Source organism: Artemia sp. Qi Xiang Cuo, chromosome 8 (genome assembly GCF_049724085.1).
Source record: "Artemia sp. Qi Xiang Cuo chromosome 8, ASM4972408v1, whole genome shotgun sequence".
NCBI lineage: Eukaryota > Metazoa > Arthropoda > Branchiopoda > Anostraca > Artemiidae > Artemia > Artemia sp. Qi Xiang Cuo.
The window spans coordinates 61,262,392-61,282,790 of record NC_142801.1 but is presented as its reverse complement, the minus strand read 5'-3'; the positions used below and the strand labels follow the sequence as shown (position 1 = coordinate 61,282,790).

General features: G+C 34.4%; 1 protein-coding gene across 3 annotated transcripts; it reads left to right on the top strand.

The window, feature by feature from the left end:
• The first annotated feature begins 479 nt into the window (after positions 1–479).
• On the top strand, positions 480–19,673 carry LOC148949662 (uncharacterized). Of its 3 annotated transcripts, none has more exons than XM_089093646.1 (3): positions 480–582; positions 10,701–10,960; positions 17,411–19,673. In XM_089093646.1, exons 2-3 carry the CDS (start codon positions 10,777–10,779, stop codon positions 18,664–18,666), a joined length of 1,440 nt encoding a protein of 479 aa, XP_088949772.1. In that variant the 5' UTR covers positions 480–582; positions 10,701–10,776; the 3' UTR covers positions 18,667–19,673. The 3 variants fall into 3 exon arrangements, with proteins under 3 accessions (XP_088949772.1, XP_088949773.1, XP_088949774.1); XM_089093647.1 differs by having other exon boundaries at positions 504–582; positions 10,768–10,960; XM_089093648.1 differs by lacking the exon at positions 10,701–10,960 and having other exon boundaries at positions 532–582.
• Positions 19,674–20,399: the final 726 nt, after the last annotated feature.

The following is a 20,399-nucleotide window of genomic DNA, read 5'->3' as shown; positions in this document are numbered from 1 at the left end:
TGTGAAAGTCAGAACTTGGTAGTTAAGGCAGTGGGAAGGCAGCTTATGGAGAAGAAGTGAAATGCAGCATTTAAAAAATTGAACGTAACGCGAAGGGCCAAATTCACAATCGCTACAGTCCTTTTTCTAAAATCTATCATTTTCTAGAAGCCTGATTTCATACTGTGTAACGCACTAACGCAATGTGGTTTCACATTGCGTTAGTGCGTGTTACATCCATAACACAAACTAATAACGTAAAAATAGCTTATTTTTGGTAAGCTAAACGTAATTCATTAATAATACAAAAACATTAAATTCAAATGAACCTGAATGAACCAGTGTGATAGGCTACCCAGCCAATATAATCACTATGGTACAACTGCCCTGACTCAAGGTCGCGTAACGAACGTCTATAGAAGCTAACGTCTTTTTAGAAAGAACCGATATTTTTCGTAACGCTATTTAATCTTCCGAAAGTCTCTTCATGAAGAAGAAACTAGACCTATTCTTTGTTATTAGCTGGAAAACAAGTTTAGAAAAAACTTTAGAGAATAGCCTACTGGAATATCACAAAACAATATTAACAAAAAAATCAATAAGGTAGGGTGCCCTTTACCACATTAAATTAGACTACTTTAGTAAGATATACAGGTAGCTCACATGGGCGTAGGCAGCATATTGTCTTGGGGGGGGGGCAGGGAGTTGATAGTGTGATGGAGTTTTATCAACCGCTTTTTCAGCCATATTTAATGTAAATTTGAAGGTCTAGGGGTAAATTTTAATTTTTTCATATAATTTAGATAGTAAGAAAGGGTAAAATTCTACTTTAGCTACTTTTAGCCATCTTGGAAAGGAGTTAGGTTAGCAAAATTAAACTTTCAGGGATAGGTCTACAGGCTAAAGTATGTCCTGGGAAGGTATTTTGAACTACCCACCTCCACTACTTCTCCCTCTAGAAGGTCATGACCTTTAAAAATATGTGTTAGGCCTATAAAAGTGAAACCTTGCAAATTTTGAAAAAAAACACTGATATGGCTTAAAATTCTATTCAAATAACAGGAATTGCATTTGCAGAACTAAAGCCAGAGAAAAAGAAACTGATAACTGAAAATTAAGGTAAATGTTGTTTTGTCAAACTTTCAATAGCCTAGGTAGGCTACAGACCTATCATTAGGGTGGTCCTTATTTTTTCACTTCAGAATTATAAACCTCCCACCATGCCATTTTTGTCTACATCAAAAGTTAACAACATGGGCAAAAAATTTTCCAAATTGGTCAATATTTAGGGTATGCTCAATTCAAGTGAAGTTTAGCATACAATTGATATACTTCTGCTTGGACATGCAATTTCAGATGCACTTAGAAAATTCATTCAGCAAACAAAATTTAATGAGGACATATTAGATATAATCAATACTAAACTCATCCAATCATTAGTTTGTTAAAACAATCATAATGACTGGTTAAAATATGTCACTGGCATAGCAAATATCAAACATATCTTTTGGTAATTGATAAAAAATTACACACTACAAAGTCATGCTGGGCCTGGGCTGTCAGAGGTTGTGGCTAGCCCTTGAAGGATTGTTGACTTGTTAGAATCAGGAAAACGTTTGCAATGCTCTTTAACTACTTGCAGAGCAAATTGCATCTGGTCTTCATTTTTTGTTAGCAGCAAATTGTAGTCCTGCATAAGGGCAACTCCACATTTGGCTGTGTCATTCACTACTCATAGTTCTCTGACGATTGCTTCAGCCTTCACATAGGATTCATTATCCACCCAGGTCTCAGGATCTGTAGACAAGAAACTATCTGGAATGGAAAGGATATGGAAGCTCCTTTTATTGTGTGTAACAAAGTCCTGTAGATTCTTGTTGGTGACTGTAGTTTTGTCCACAGTGATGTGCTTCAGTGGGCCCTCTGTTCCTTCATGGCAGAGTGCTTCGACTATTGCTCTTTTTTCAGCTGCATCAACATCCCTGTCAAAAAATGCCAGTCCTATCAGTTCTTTGCTTAGATACCACAGCTGCCCAGATAGTTTCTTCAGTGTACCAGTTGCTGCTGGCAATCCATAAGTGAGGAGACTCTTCAGAAGCATTAAATCATTGGCTGGTGCTGCTGTTGGCAAAGGAGAAAGGAACCACGATTTAACATAACTTCCTACACCAAAAGCACAGAAGTTGCCCAGACCTGTGATTTCACGATCTGTCAGCTTGAAGCCAGAATCTCTGAACATGTATATTTTCAATGCATAAATCAGTCATGCCATGAAACGAGCACGATGAAGGGCTCCTGGTTTCCTGAACATCACACCACGAGCCGGAAGGCCACCAATGAACAGCAGGGAAAGCTCGAGGAGCTCATGGTAGTCTTCACGTTGGTGACAAATACCCAGCCAATCAGTCAGAAAGGTCTTCATATCATCCAGGACATCAACAAGAGCAGCAGCATTGACCGGAACCTCAAAACCAGGCTTGTAATCAGCATATACAATGTTTGGTCACAAGACTTTGAACCGTTTGAACATCTGCATGTCAGTGTAACTTGAAGGTCCCGTTGTGATTTTGAATGCCTCTTCCAGTATTAATTCATGGGTGTGGTGTCTGCATGGAAGATGCAGAACACTTCTACCAAGATGCTGTTCAAGCAGAGTACAGGCACCGTTCATTTGGCCGGTGTTGCTTGATGTTGTATCAAAGCTGAGAGCCTTGATGCTGTCTACAATGCCCCAGTCAGACACTGTGTCCATCATTGCATCTGCCATGGCTTTACCAGTACCTGAAGCCAGCTTTGGGATACAAAGCAGTTGTTCTGTTCCAGATCCAGAAACAATTATTGGCAGTTGGTCAACTTTTTCATCTCCAGTGAGGTCTTCCATAAGCTTTCCATCCCAGTGAAGAACCATTGGCTTCTGGGGATTGAAATCAGACTTCAGCTGAGATTAAAATATTACATGATGCTTCTGATAGTAATGTCTTATAGATGATCTGTTGATACAGAAATCTGGAACGTTTTGACCTGTTGCTTGAATTATTTGGGCAATGATCTGAACTGCTTGCCTGTCACTTGTCTTTGTGTGGTCTAGGGATGACAGGAGTGCAGGAGTTAAAATGTTAGTTCTTCCACGTTTTCGTTTTGGTGTTCATGGTTGTTTGGTGGCTTCACTGCCAATTCTTTGTAATACTTCCATGTCTGCATCACTATTACTAGAAGACGAACCAGAAGACTCCAACAACACAGTTCAATCCAGATTTGCTATGTCAAGTTGCTGTTTTGTCTTCAAGTGAAACTGGCTTTTTTGTTTATTTTCCTGTACTTTCTCCTTTTTTGTAAGTGACATGTCAACCCCTGCCATAACCCCTCGCCTTCCTTTTTCCCGCTGGGCCAACAAGAATTGCTTGTCTTCCTCAATTTTGATGAGCTGTAACGCTTCCTGGTGAGCTACGTCAAAGAGATCATTGAAAGCTTCCTTGAATTCTTCCTCATTGGCTATCTGAGTTGCTGTCCTTCTTGCTTTGTTTTTATTAACCCTTCCCATCTCTGCACTAAAACTTCAAGTTGGGCAACTGCATGATCACTCCGGTGCATGGGTATTCTGGCTTTCTCCCAGAACATTTGAACATCCTTAATTACTGATACTGCTGCCTCATGTTTAGTCTTGGCTACTTTTAGCTTTGTGCCATAGAGCCTGAGAACATCACCAACTAATGGCAATTTTGAACCATATAGATCTTCCAAAGCTGAACCAAGCAGCTACACTTCCTGTTTACTGCGTGTGGATGTTGAAAACGCCATGACCAACTGTAAAACAAAACATTTTATGTGTACTTTAACAATTGTCCAATCTGTTAGAAAATTACATAGCAGACAACATTGAATCAAAAATAGTATTGTTCTAATAGCAAATTAATAACAAGTCAATTTCAAATATGAATTTATTATATCTGACAAATGACAAAATTTCAGTTATAACAACAAACATTAAATGTAAATTGATATATTCAGTAATTCAACTGATATTGCCTTATCAGCTTGGTATCCTATGTATTTATAATCAATCTTTATCTAAGAAAATAAAAACTAAACAATACTAAAGATGTCTGCTGCAAGAATATTTAATCAAATGTAATAATAAACCATTGATTGATTCAGTAAGTAAATGTTGAAGTTAATTTTTAAATAGTGACATAAACTTCTGTAGTTTTACACGAATATATCTGCTAGATTTGCAAGAAAATGCACAGACACCTAATTGATTATTAATATATTACCCTGAATCCCTTCAGTTATCTCTTTATATAGCACATAACACCTGTTTTGTGTTAGAATTCACAATAAATACACAATTAACTAATAAATATATGCCCTGAACCAATGATTTTCTTTATATACACCCGATTTCTATAACATTCGAGTATAATCAAAATTTGGGTGCCTTGAGCATACCCCAAACATGAAGTTATCCTAAAAATAAATGACACTTTTTTTCTATCATAGAAGAATAGTTTAGGATGGTGGGAGGCAGGAAAAACAAAAAACATTTTTTTTTATATATACATAAGGACCACCCTACCTATCATGTAGACAATTTTAGAACCCTCCAGAGGGAGAATGAGTGGAGATAGGTATTTCAAAATACCTTCCCAGGACATATTTTATCCTGTAGACCCATCCCTGAAAGTTTTATACAAATAAAGTAAAGCCTGTAGGGTAAATATTTACCAAATCATATTAGGCTATTGAGTAACAACTAAAGTGAATATACTATTCAATGCCCTTTTTTATGCTGATTGCAAATATAACAATCATTTCTATCGGAAATGAATTTTAGCCCCCCCCCCCCCCATATATGTCAATTCAGGATATATATCCCCCCCCCCCCAGGGGGGGGAATTTATAGAAAATCAAGCAATATGTATGAAACAGCTTCAAATAAGGAATCAAATAGTACTACTCTTTTTGTTTTGTAGTTGTTTTTTTTTACTACTTGTTGTTATAGATCTCCCTGTTTGCCTGCAATTCCAGGGGACTTGTCAGTCATGTATCAATCTGAAAACATAGTAGTCCACCTGAGACTAAGCAGCCAAGCTTATTAGGCTTAGGTCACTTGTTTCCCTATGAGTCCAAGCAGAGATGAGCCCCCAGCATTTTTATTGTGGGGGGGCAAGAGGGGTCCATATCTAGATAGTCAAAGGGCATGGGATGTATAATATTTTTTTCACATTATTGGGGGGGGGCAACTCCTCCTCCCTTGGCAGCCCCAAATGACGCCCCTGGGTCCAAGCAAATTCAATCTTCTGTTTTGCATACAAATCTAGTGGATATTGTCTGTCATGAGTCAACCCAAAAATCTCAATCATCCCTTAGTTCTATGACTATCTACTGTAGTTCTGCCCTAGGATGGATGGATGGTTGATAGACTATTTATCAGCAAGTGAAATGACATCATTTTTATACAATCCTAAAAAATCTTAATGCCAGATTTGTCTCTCACTCAGGCTATCTGCCTTGGCTTTTTCTCTAATTAGCCATGGCTTGATGGCAACTTGATTTTAATTAAAAAAACCTGGTTTCCATCAGAGGAACCAGAACTCTGTATTGGTTATGAACCAACTGTTGATAAGAAATAGCCATAAGAAATAATGCAAATCCAAAAACCTATCAAAGTTTGGTATATAGCCTTGGGCTATATTTGGCTTTATTGGGGGGGGGGGGGGCTAGGCTTGCATTTGCAAAAGTAGTAAGTAGATTTTTTATAAAGTTGGCTAAGTTTAGTTGTAGGAAATATATACAAAATTTGACAACTAATGTAGGGACAAGGTGAGCACACTACTTGGTCCCTTTTTTTGCTATTTCAAAGCATAATAATCATTTTAGTTGCAGATCTAATTTAAAGCCTTTAATGGGCCTTAAAGTTACACCTAGTTTCAGTGGCATTTCTAGGCCTGTGCAGGGGGGAGGGTCAGCTGCCCACCAGTTTTTCTGACATCTGACATTAAATTCCTTTTATATTGTATTAATGGTATACCTTGCCCCCCTCCACCCCCAGATTATGAGGCCTAAAACCGCTACTGCCTAATTCCTTATTTCTGGTTAGTCTAATAAAGGTGGGTTAAAAATTCAATAGGTAAAAATGGGTTAAAAATTTAAAAATTCAATAGGTGTTTTCTTTGTCAATATTTTTTCTTGAACAGTCAAAACCATTAGACCTTAGTCTGATTGTAAAAGAATTTAAAATCTGCTGGATATTGAATGTTATTTAAAAGTGGTTTATGAATATAGATAACACTGAAAGTAAAAATAATTATGTGTTTAATGAAAGCATGTTGCATATTACAGAGTAAGAATTTGTTTTGCTTAAATGTTTTTTTAGTCTTGTATTTACCTATAACCTGGGGCTGTATATGGAACAGTAAGGGGAGGGCTACATTTACAAGTGAAAGGATTATTATTTGAAAAGAGTACAAAAAGACAGCATAGAATAATGTGTTCACCTTGTGCCTACCTCAGTTATGGAATCTGGCATATATTTACGTTTTTTCCTAGTGAACTAATTAAGAAAATCTGAAAATTCATCATCACTGCTATTACCATGACATCCCAGCTGGGGCATCCAATCACAAATATGTGGGGGAAGGGACAAAATATGCTTTTCAAAATTTAGAAGGGGATAATTTTTTTTACAATGAAATACCAAAAAAGTATTTTTCTAAATCTAGAGAGGGGCAAATTGCCCCTACCCTTCTACAACTGATCTGCCGACATCCCAGACTCTCTCTTATGGGGTCAGATTTAGCTATAGACTATGAACAGCAGTTTGCTGTGATTTTTTTTTCCAAATTGGTTATATGAACCATTTGTTCATGAAGATCATCCTTGTATGCCAACCATATAGGGCCAAACAAATGGCAGGTTGTCAATAAATGGGGTGGAAGGATGTCACAAGGAAAGATTTAAGGGAAATTAGAACTTCTTGGTAGTGTGTAAAGAGGGATGCTTCAAATTGTTTGGGATGAAGGATTAGTGTGTAGTTATGTTGGCCTCAGGCAGCTTATTGCAGTGGTGACCTGTTAGTAGTAGTTGTAGTTCATGAACAAGGTTTTTTTTTAAATGCTTGCTAAAAGTTAAACATACCACTCAATGTGCCCTTTAAATGTGTTTGAAGGGAAACCAACCTCTCCCTTCCATGCACTTTCTGATACATAGCCCTTACAATATTGGATCCAAACTTTTGAGGGCTAACATATCTGAATTTTTTTTCCCTCAATCCACCTGAATATTTTATGCATCAAGTTCCTATTGGCCCTATAATCTATTCACAATTACAGTGCAAGGTAAACACTATATGTTGCAGTGTGATAAAAATGGCTTACTATAGGCAATATCTGCAAGATCCTGATGATAGCTTTGAGGATCAAATTGACATTTCTGTGGAATGATAGGGCAGGGAAGTTTATTTAAGGGAGTTTATTTAAGTCCATTATTCTTTAAGGAAGATTGTCTGGACAAATATGTCCTTCCCCCATAGTCAGCATAGTCTAACCACTCCCAAGGGATTGTATTCAGAATTCCAGTGTTTGACCAATAGGCCTAAAGGGGAAACTCTGGCAAAAGAAGATATCTATATAGGTATTTGATGGGTCTTCTTTTTTTTTACAGAGTTCTCTATCAAATCTGAACTCTGTACCAGTGCCAAACTAGTGTCTCAATGCTGAGTTTTAAAATGAATGAAATTCCTGAGTTCTGATTTTTTGTTTGTTTTTGGTAATTTAGAAAGATATCCCTTTTTTACAACTTCCATTAGAAAAGGACACCAGTTGTCACTGGTTTTGATGGCTCATTAATGGGTAGTTCCAATGACTAAGAAACAGTACATTCACCTTGTAATTGTTGGTTATATGTATTGCTAATTAGGTACTTTGAACATAGTTATACCACAGAGAAACAAATGACTACTTGCAAAAGGTCTTGTGACTAAAAAACTATTTGTTCTTTTCATTTGCTTAAAATTTCACACAGCAGAACCTATCAAATGGAATCAGAATTGTTTTTCTTTTCATTGGCTTAAAATTTCATGCAGGTAAACCAATGAGCTAATCAGGTTAAGAAAGGTGGTGTTATTGGCTTCTTAAAATAAAAGGAATTTTGTGATTGACCTATGAAAATGTGTTTGAAATTAAAGAACCATTTTTGCTGCAGAATTTTAGGAAAATAATCTTTCTTTTTCGACCTGTTTGAGAACTTGCCAAATATTCAGCAAGGTTTCCTGATATAAATTCCCCTATATTCCTTAAGATTGTGTGCATTCATGTTGTTTTTTTTTTTATTTGTCTGTCTATTTTTAATGAAGCAGCAAAAAGTCACTAAATTTTTTGCATGTTTGAAACAATTAAGCTCTGCTCAAATGTCTACTTTGCTAGATCTCAATTCTAGCAACCATCACTTTGGACCAATCAGGGCTGCTTCTAGAAGAGGGAGCAAAATTTTGATTGGTAAAAAATAGATTATGTGTGTTCATTGATGTCTAGCTAAATAATTTGTTTGGCCACGGTACTTTCCCTTATAATTAAAATGAAATGACGATATTTCAAAACGAATAATACTTTCAATAAGATGGCGTTACTCGTTTTTTAACATTTTCATTTCATTTTGATTGTATATGTCTAGCTAAGCATGTATTTAAATTAGACTTCAAGCTAATTCCTCCTAGAACATTGCAATTTTCTGCCTTGCGTATTGCTTGATAATAACTCGCACCCTGCAAATGATCTATTAATGGGTTTTCCTCAACTCGTGGCAACAGAAATGTTGACTTCGTCATTGAATCCGGTTTTGTGGACGTTTTTCAACTAGATGCAAGAGATACTTTACTTTGTATAATAATAGTTTTTGGCAGCATTGCCAAACTTACTGTGGAAACCCTGTATGAAATTTATGTATTTGTTTATAAGGCAGGGTTTCCAAATTCCTGTGTTGGAGCTGCAAAAAATGCAATTTTGAGACTTATTGTATTTTTCTATTGAATTTTAGCTTTGAATTAAGTGATAGATGTTCTTTTTCTTTATTGCTTCAAATAACATGACAAAAAAGACATTTACCAATAAAAAAAACTTTTTTTCAGGAGTTTTATTGCTTTTTAGTTTAAAATTTTTTTATCAATATTTTGAAAAATACCTGGATCTTGAATTGAGGAGAGGATTAATTATACAAAATGTCTTCAGAAAATGTGTTTCTTTAGGAAATATATATATATATATATATATATATATATAGAAAATGTCTTTATAAATGGCTAAAGGCCAATATTTAATATCTAATGGCTGTTAAATATTCGCATTTATTTTATCTATTTAATTGGTAACGCTATGGGGAAGGGGTGGGGATCAAGATAGGAGGTCAATCTGGCACTTTGGGCTGATGCTTCACAATCAAAAGTAAAGCCTTTGAAGTTCTACTTTTAAGTGAAAATCCATATTTTTTTTAGGAACATTTTCTGTGCAGTCAAAATGTGATTTAGCTTTATGGAAATAAGCCTTGCCAATAAAATATTATGGTACTTATATGAAGTTCTGCCGTGTAGCGCAAACTAAGATATATGTTCAAGATACTATCAGTTGAAATAGATACCGTAAATTTTGGGAGGTGTCAAAGGCTCAAAATCGCATTTTTTTTTGTGATTCGTGGCCAAAAGTGACTGAGTAATTTGGAAACAAATCACCTTTATAAAAGGTGATTGGCAAGATCACCAACTAAATAAAACATGTCTAATATAAAACAAAAATGATAAACGACATTAAAGGAATTAGTCAATTTTGATAGTGCAATTGAATGTCATGAAAAAAATAGTCAAGCAAAATAGTCATTCATTCAAAAAGATTCGGAGGACAGAAAAGATGTATTACAAAAAATTAAAAAAAAACTTTATGATATTAGGCTAGTGATCAAACTTGGATGAGCACCAATTCTTCATATCTCCAATTCTTTAAATTTTACATATTTAATCTAAAGGTCAAATCTCCATATTAATGAAATACTTGGAAAATGATTAGATTTGTATTTGGTTCACTATTTTTGGGTATAAACGTTTGTTATATGAAAGGACATAAACGTTCATTTGTTATTTAGTCTTTTTTTTCAATTGTCAGATCCAAACAAACTTTTTAGAACGTGTTATGTTTTGGAAGACCTTGTTTATGAATAATTAAAAGTACAATCATAAAAAGATAGTTTAGAAACTGGAGAAAGTTAAGAATTGGTCCTGAATGAATAAAAGGGCGGAGCTTTTAAGAGACTGTCTATTTAGATTACAGCTGCTAAAAAACAAAGATCACTTACCGTATAAAATAATACTTTTTCAGGAATTTTAGACAACCTTAACTTTTTTTGACACCTATTATTCAGACTTCATCATCATGGATATCAAACGTTAATTTTCGTTAAATGCGCATATTTAATTCAAATAACTGTCTATTATTAATATTTTCTATTAATCATTGCATGAATAATAATGAATAAATACAATTATATAATAAATTTAATAAGATATAATATATAAGTAAGTTAATAAAATACATAATATATGCAACAAACATGATAAACAGTAATATAGAAAGTTGTTTATAATAATAATAATAGAATAAAAGTATGACTTGATTATGTTCAGTTCACATTCTTTGATAAATATAAAACGTCTCAAAATTGCATTCTTCTCTTTGCAGTTATCCCTTTTTGGCTTAACACTGTTTGTAGGAAGAGAAAAAAAAAGAAGTCCTTGAATATTTTTAGTTTAGTACAATGGTTCGAGAGACTTTCAGCATTGATATTATGATTTCTGAAGTGTCAAAGAGACCAGCATTGTGGAATAAACATCATATAGATAATTCCAATAAAGGTGTAAGAGAAGAACTATGGCGAGAAATATGCTCATCTCTTTTTCCGAATTGGGAATATTTGGATTTTAGGGAAAAACTCTCAAGAGGTAAGACAACACTTTTCTACTTCTTGTTAATTTTTTGAGAAAGTTTTTTTCTAATCTTTTTTAGCCAATTTCCAAGCAGCTTTAAACCCTGATGCCTCATCCCCTGTAATTTTTGAGTTTTTATTTAGTAAAAAGATAAATTCCTATTCATGTGTTTACCTTCAATATGTAGGAAAGAACATATATCCCATATTCAGAACAATAGAGCATGCAAGGAGGGGAGGGGGAGTGGGTGTACTTTGTGCCGCAAGTCGGAGTTTTTCCACTTTTTTTTTTTTAAAGATGTTGTTCTGAAATGCTGTGAATTACAAAGTAATTCACAATGCTTTGAATCGCTTATAAGTAATTGCAGTTTTCTGATTTGTTTATTATGCGAAATGAATCTGTGTTATATGAGACTTTTTTAACGTCAAAATACCGGAGTTCCTTACTTTACATTGTATATAGTGTATAGAATTCGAGAACCTAATCATTTCAAAAAGCAATAATTACCATCTAAAGTAATAATTACCAAGACAGAAAAGGGGATTAAAACAAAATGAATAAGCAGAAAATACAGTGGACAAACACGGTTGTAGTTAGAAATAAAAAAAGATTGACAGTAAATATTGTGTTTTATATAATATTTATATATAATATAATACATATTATATTCAGATATACATTTAGCCAAAGACCCATATTAGAGTCTGCACACTAGTATAGACATAGTAAAGAGGGACGTGTGTCCATGTATAATTTTTTCTCTGGTCACTTTGTAGGGAAGCATTGGTTGTAAAACTTGCTAGGAGGCTCATCCAAATGGAATTTGAGATTTCTACCATTTGAATTGATTAGAAGGCATCCCCTCCTCTTTTGTGCCTTTTGTCACTCCGGGGTGGTAATTGGAATTGATTACCACTTTCCTACTTTGTAACCCATATGGTCCCAAACCAGGATTTTAAGATGAATATTTTGGTCAGAATAGTCGAAAGGTCCAATAATTATGCCTCTGGGGTGACTTGACCCACGTAGCATCACGGGCAAGGGCCCTAAATTGCACAGTGTTTGGATACAGGTTCTTATGCTGTGAAAACGGCTGGTATTTTTTTTTTTATCTTGGCTTCCCGAATGGCTTGAAACTCTGTGGGATCTTTCCGTGGGCCAAAAAATTCCTTATTAGTGTGGTGGAGGAGGGAGGGCTTTAAAGGGCCCCAGAATTGACCGAAATTTTTTTTGTTTCTGATCAGTTTGAAACTTTTAATTTCAAGTCGCTGAGCCAAGGATGATTAAAAAAAATTGGTTGGAGACACAGGTCCATAAACTTTTCTCGGTCGGCGTTAAGCTACTATCCGTAAGTACTTGGGTCAAGAGGACTCTTATTCACGGAAAATATGAAAAGAATATTGGTCCCCCCTCCCTCCAATTTTTTTATAGCTTGAATTTACATCCGTTACATTTACATCCGTAAATCCCTGGGACAAGAAGATCTTGTTGCAGAATACAAAATTTCAAAGTAAGTCGGGCTGCGTTGATTCGTTTTGCCTGAAAATGGGCCAATACTTGTTTTGTCTCAGATCGTCTTGAAATTTTCGAGGCATTTAGACTGGACCAAGGAGACTTCAATGAAGACAAAAAACTTAACAAAATCTTGTTTGTGTTGATTTATGACGCTCAAAAATGGGCCAAAACATGTTGTTTTCTCCGATTGGCTTAAACTTACTTGGCAGAGAGACAAGGAGAGATGAAGACAAAAATTTTGAAAGAAAAATTCGTTGTGTCAATTTCTGATGCAAGAAACTGATATTTTTTTTTTCTCTGATCCGCTTGAAACTTTCTGGGCATATAGGCAGGGACCAAGGTACCTTACCTTAGAGCTTTTTTCCTCCAGTGCCTCGAGAGGCATACAGGGTGTCAGTGAGTAGCCTCCATTCTTCTGTCAAGTGGGACGGTGCAAGGATGTCCACACTCACTCTGGGATATGACTCGCCTGAAGGGCACTTAAATGTCGTCTGTACGTCTCATGGAGCATATTCTTCGTTATTTCTGGGTAACAGTTGAAATACGGCTCCCAGTGGAAGGAAATTTCTAGAAGTATGTTGCTTGGAATGTGGGGAATATGTCCAAGGTAGCGGCATCTTCAGGGTGTTGATACGATGCTTGTCATTGACGTTTCTTTCGCGGACTTTGTTTAACAGAGATAACTAGGCCAGTGCCCTACTAGTCTTTTTTTGCTTCGGTTGTAGGCAGGGATGCCTCACCTTGATGGATAGAACAGGACTCAAAAGGCCCTGAGGTACAAATGTACCTCAATGAAAAAAGATAGCACACAAATTTGGTCGTACCGATCTGTAAAACCAAAATTAGCCAAATATTGATGTTTCCTTTCGCTTTCAATTTACAGGATATTTAATCTAGGCAAGATAGACCTTGCGAAGACAAAATATTTTGTCATATGTTTGATTATGATGATTTACGACGAGTAAAACTGGGCCACAGATCCTTTTTCTCTAATCAGCCTGAACCGTAGAGGTTTTGTTGACCAGATGAAGATGGCCTCAATGAAAACAACACACTTTGAAAGTAAAAAAATTGGCCGTATCGATTTGTAATGCGAAAAAGTCGAAAATATTTTCTTTTACCTGTTGGCTTGGATTGCTTCGAAAGTTACCAATGTTTTCGTTTTAAAAGTGTACTTAGGCATCATCATTTTTTTATACTTACGAATGAAATGGAATCAAAAGTGAAAAAAATTGACAAAAGTAGAGTGTTTAAAATAACAAGACTGACTTGAAAATCATTATATCTATTCAAATATTTGATTTTCTTTCATAGAACCTTGATTAGTATTGTGATTTTCTTTCATTTTTCATTGATTTTATGATAAACAAAAGCCATTTGAAAAACATCGTTTTCAGCAATGTGGAAATCGTACTCTAGCCTTTAGTGAGTTAAGTATAGATTATACATCTTATATTTAATTGTTTGGGCGAACAAAATGTCTGATTATATTCAATTATAGAGCAGTAATAAAACTAGTATACGCATGATTTAACTAACTCTTATTATTAGTCAGTTTGACCACAGTTAAAGATTATCACACAGTTAAAGTTTGACCCCCCCCCCCCCCCCAGTGATTCTCCTTTTAATAAGGGGACTCACTCCCAATACTGGTCCAAGAATCCCTTTCCAAAAGAAAAGGGAACGAACATGGTAAAGTATACGGAATTTGTATTTGTGGGTCTAAAAAGGAACTTTCTCTCCCCACCCCCAGGTCAAAGTTCGTATTAAATTCACTTTTGCTTTTTGTCAGACCATATACGTTCCAGGACCATGATCTTTGTCAAAAACGAAAAAATACGAAGAGAAAGAAAAACGTTGAAAACCAAAACGAGGGTAATTTCGGCCAGTGAAAAGGAAGTAACTAAAAAATACAAATTTTTTTTGCAGAAAAAAAAATATTTTTGCAGGCCTCTGTCAAGCCGTCCTCAGTGTTCAAAAAGGGGGAGAAACAAAAAAATTTAAATAAAAAGTTAGTCTTTTGAAGTAAATTGTATCAAGACAGAGAACAGACTGAAACACGAACCAAGCTAAAACAGATTCAAGACCATGAATACCGGATCATTTACATTTGACGCATGAACCAAAGAAGAGAGAAAAAGAAAAGAAAAATATAATCAAATAGGCGAGAAAAAAGAGGGTAGTGTCAGCCAGTGGAACAATATGAACTGAAAATAAGCAAATATTTTGACAAGGAGCTCCACCAAGTCACCTTCAGGGCTCAGAAAAAAAAAACAAATAATAAAAAACCAAAAAAAATCCAAGTGGTCTAGAATGTATATACATATTTCTTTTCTATGAGGCTGTTTTGGTTTCCACAATATATGGTTTACCACACTCTTTCAGGGAAGGAATTGAAATTACAGTATACGTACATAAAGGCCTTGCTTTTAGTAGTGATATTGGGGATGTTTTTATAAATCTGTTTATGATTTTCTAATACAAAGAGAATCGACTAACATTTCTTCTCATTTTAAACCAAGATCAATTGATGGTATTAACACAAACTGGGTCAGCAGACAAGCTGCGTTTATCATGAGGGACAAAATTCTTGCCCAATCTAATTTTGAATGGCTTTTCATTTGTTTTCACTGGGCTTTTGTTTCAGTCTCTTTTCTGTCTTGATATAGTCTACTTCAAAAGCTTTGTTTGTTTTATATTGAATTATAAAGATTATAATTTAAGAATATAAATAATATTTATGATATTCTATATAAAGAGAAAATTTAATTCAAGAATATAAAGAATATTTGTGATATTCTATATAGAAATAATATTTAGTTTAAGAATATAAAGATTATTTATAATATTCTATATAAAAAATACTTACTTTAAGAGTATAGATATCATATTAAATTATAATGTTTTTATATTATTTTAAACTTTTTCCCTTCACTCTCTTTTTTTATACGCTCCTCCCTTTTTTGAGCACTGAGGACGGCTTGGTGGCGATCCTTGCCGAAATAACTGCTTTGTCTTTTCGTTACTTCTTTTACACTGTTTGGAAATCACCCTCGTTTTCGTTTCTTACGTTTTTTTCTAGTCGTATTTTTTTTTTGTCAAGCGTCATTTACCTTGGATGGCCTACAGACTGGTATATGTTCTATAATTTCTTTCGGGACGCAACATTACTATGTAATTACCTGCTAAAATCTTGAATGGACTCATTATGTCTAGAAATTTTTTATTCCAAAAGTAGAAAAATATAGTAGGTAATTCAATAGTAGCCTTAAGTAAACAATTGATTTCTGGACTTACTTTTCTTAGTATTAAAAGAAGATATTTTAGAAAGTGTTAGAAAGCAGTTCAAATATCAACACTTGAACCTTTGAAAGTTTTGTTTATCTCGGCCAAAACATTTCTTCTTAAATAAATTTTTTCTTAGAAATGCGTTGAGAGGGAAGCGTTGAGGAGGGGACAGCCCCTTTTATATACGGAATAATTTCTGTTCGTTATAAGTTTTAATGTCGCTCCTTACTTTCAGTTAAAAAACTTGTTTTTTTTATTTAATAATTACAAAGACAGATTATAAGAGAGCTCACGAAACATGATTCCAAGGGAAGACTAAAAAATTCAAATGATCTGATTGGTGGCATCATTGCTCAAAAAAAAAAACACAAGACGAATCTGCTTTGACCAATTGCTGTAAGTTGATATTTATCTTAATTGAGCGAGTAAACTCGGCAAAATTCTGTTAGTTTGCTCTGAGAAATCCACTAATTCAAGTTATACATATTTTGAATGCTTGACTCATAAGAATAATCTCATAATATTCTAAAGTACACATATTACATATTGTCATGCTCGAAGTGGAAGGGTGTATCTCACATCTCCATAATTTTACAGATAGTAAACACAGGCGCTCTAAGCTTTTCGCGAAATGAAAGTTTGTTGGACTATGCCAAGAAGTGTCACCAATTCAAATTGCATATACCAGAAGGTTTTAAGTCCAATGCTAATAGTAACGATGAACCTCTAAAGTACATATATTGTGACGCCTCAAGTGTATTGGCGTACCTCACATTTTTAATTCGACAGATGACGAAGATAAGTGTTAAGCTTTTCGGGGATTTTTTTTTTTTTTGCAAAGATATCAACCAGGAAATATATTGTTTTGCCAACAAAATTTTTAAATTTTGTTTTTTCATTTGAATTAGAACTGGTCAAAAATTTGGTAAAATTTAGGATTTAGGGTGGAGATACGGCGGGCCCGAGGCCCCCTTCCTACGTCCCTTTTTTGAAGGGTCTAGGTTTTAAAATATCCAAGTTGCTGCTTCATTGCTCTCAGAGGAGAGGAATGTGTCCCTGATGGTTGATGTAAATAGGTAGATATTCCAAAAATCGGAGGAAAGACTTGTCAATTTCATATTAGAAATGTTTCTGATGCACTGGTTGATTATTAATAATTTACTGTTTCCCAATTTCATGCTTGAAAAACAAGAATAAAAAACAAAACACTTCAAATTACTCAAATAAACTCGAAACAAAACGAAAAAAAAAATTAACTTGTATTTCTTTAATTGGTTTTGACTGTGGAAAGTTAAAAAAAAAAATTATAAAAACCATAATAATAATAAATAGACAACAACTGAAAAATAATAATAAAATAAAATATTTATATAATAAATATGGTGTATAATTAATAAAGTTTCATATGAAATATGAGACAATATATAAAATATATGAATACAATATGTATTAATATATAAAATGTGTAAGTAAAGTATAATATATAATAAAATAATGTTATAAAATAACAATAAAAAGAAAATGACTAGTAGCCTATCATCGAAGTTATTTTATTACAAGAGAACGGAACTATATAAGACATCAAAAATGCGTATTTTATAAACGTAACTCATATATTTCATTAAATAATAGATAAACTAACCTCTTTTCATATTTTTTCAGGCGAACAAGTTCAAAAGAAATGGAGGAATTTGAAAGATTGCTTTCGACGAGAAATAAAACAGCAGATGAGCTCAGTGTATGGAAGCGGAAGTAAACTCAAAAGAAAATATGTTCATTTTGATCAGTTGTCATTTCTCCTGCCGGTAATAGATGACAAATTTGCAAATGAAAGCTTTGATTCACCATCACCTAGTATTAATGAAAGAGACGAAGAATGTAGCAGCACTTTGATAAAAAACGAACGTCTTGAGGAATATTCACCTGATGAAAATGATACTGAAGACATCCTGATGCAAAATGATACTGATTGTGAAATTTCTCATTTAGAGGTGACACAAAGCAATGGGAGAAAAGGACAGGCATCACGTAGTAATTGTGAAATTGACGGGGAATTTTTTGGAGCTTTAGGAGAAAGAGGAGCTGCTGAAGCTGCTGAAGGAGCTGCTGAAGGTGTATCCCAGCAGGTTATAAAGAACAACGTCTGTCATGAAAATTTGCGATTTGAAGCTGCTGGAAGCACCGAAAGAGAGCGGGCAATATCACCTGGGGAAGGTAGCAGGTCGCTGATGGAAAGAGGACTAGTTGAAGTATCAACTTATATTATAAAAGATAATGTAGATCATGAATTTATGCGCCCTGGGGCTACAGGAAGCAACGAGAGGAAGCGAGAGGCACCCCATAGTATTAGCACAGAAGGTAGGGGACTACGTATGGAAAGATGGCTTGGTGAAGACTTGTCGCCACAGTGTGTCAAAAATAATGTGCGTTTTGAAGCTTCAGTAAGCAGTGACATGAAGCAGCAGGAACGACAATGTAACTTTGAAAATAGTGGAAAAACCTACAGAAAATTACTGGAAAGTGGAGATATCAAAAGTTTACCAAAACAAAACTACAAAAAAATGAACGTGGACCAAACGCAAAGGAATAATAAAAAGTTTATTTTAAATCATCGATTGAAAAACCAAGGCTTGTTTAGTAATGATGAAAGTGATAGAGAAGACAGTAACGCAGAGCTAGAAACAAGACTTAATGTGAAAGATGTGATACGAAGTAGAGGATATGAAAATAATCGTTTGAAAATTTCATCGGATTCTAAAAGAGAAGAGATTGATGAAGATCAATATTTCCTTTTGTCTCTTCTGCCAGCGTTGCGATCATTACCAGTCCATCAGAAGTTTGATGTAAAAATGGGGTTTCTTCAAGTTTTACAACAAGCAACCTGCACTTCTGCCAATTCCAAGTCATCCACACAATAAATTAATGGGAACATTTGTGTGTGATACCTATTTATTTTAGTTTTATGAATTATTTTACCTTTAACTCACGGTTTAAAAGCGTTTTAATATTATTATTTGCTCGTTCTTCTCAACTCACCGACTTTTACTTTCGTTACATACATTTGTAAAATTTTTGTGCCCTTTCAGACCACTTCCGAATGCCCAATTGCTTCCAAATTTATAAGTATATGCACTTTCGATGACACTGTAATAATGCAGCATCAAAATTTACCCTTTTTGTGTACTTCGCTCTGTATAGATTAATAAGACCCAATAAATGGGTGATTGGATACTGCAAAAAAAAATTTAAATAAACTCTAGTATACAAGACTTGATAGTGAAGCGGTAAGTACATTTGCCTGAAGTACAGTAACTTGAAGTTCGAATTTTAGAGAAGAAAAATTTTTGTCATAAAAAATAACACTTTTTAGTCTTAGAGAAAATTAAAATATCGAAAACAATAAATTTTTTTTGTGATTTTTTTTCTAAATGAACTAAAAAGTAGAATTTTTTTTCGAGATCTTTAAATAGAAGTGAAAACAAGCGGCTCGAAACGAATTGTGCTTTAAATAAACTAATCTTTTCAGTTTGTTCTCCTCAATTCACCAATTTTTTTTCATTTATTCAGTTGTAAGTTAGATGATACAACCCAGTTATTTAAAATGTTATATAAAACATAGCCCTTTTTTCGCCACTTATTTTCACTTATATTCATAGATTCTCGGGAAAAATAAAATTCTAGTTTTTTCCCCATTTGTTAAAAGAAGTTTACAAACCAATTTATTATTATGTTTCTTGTTGGAATGGCCCGTTTAGAAACTTTTGATTCACATATTATTCCTATACTACATTTGGCCTTGTTTGTTTGCTGTCCTTGCTATTAATAGATAACAAAATACAGAACTGTTGTTTATTTCTGTTTTTAGCATTTTGTTAAATTACACTTTTGTTTTATATTGACTGTTCTCTCCAATAAATTTTCTTAAAACGCATATGCATGGAGTTCAGTCTATATTATGTTGGGAATGCAGATTTTTTTTCCATCACCCAATCTATGTTCTCTTCGTTATCTAGGGAGTTTGTACTCCCTAGGGAGGGTTTTATACCCTTCCCTTAGTGAGGTCTTATCATTTTTGTCATCTTGAGTTGTCTGTAATTACAGGTAAGAAATGATGTATTGGAAGCATAACTCCTGCATTATTTGAATAACTGTAGTATATTTAGTTTCATCGTAATTTTGTTCTTCTGAAATTTACCGTTGTTGTTTGGGGTTTGACGCGTTAGACCAATAGGTCATATGCGTTCGTATCACTCGATTTTTCTGTGCCTTCTGTAATCACTAGCTTACTTGGGTGTCATAGTCCAGGAAGTGTGTGAAAAAAAGGGCCTAACCCGGAACAAATTGCAATAGAAATGATTCTTTGACTACCCGACTCGAAAAAATGTGCTGATTCTAAATAATCACAGTTTGCTCATCTAGCTGTTTCACAAATACGTTTTTTGGGGTTGAGGTAAATAACGAGGAGGAGAAATATGTCTTTTGCAGAAATGCGTAGAACCACGAAAAACAATATGTATTTAGGGGTAATAAAGTACGCTGAATCTGAAAATGATCTCTAACTGCAAGGATAAACAACGTTTATCAATATTTAAAGGGGAAGTATGTGGGAGGAGGGTGAATTTTCTCATCTAGTGTTAAACCACGCTGAATC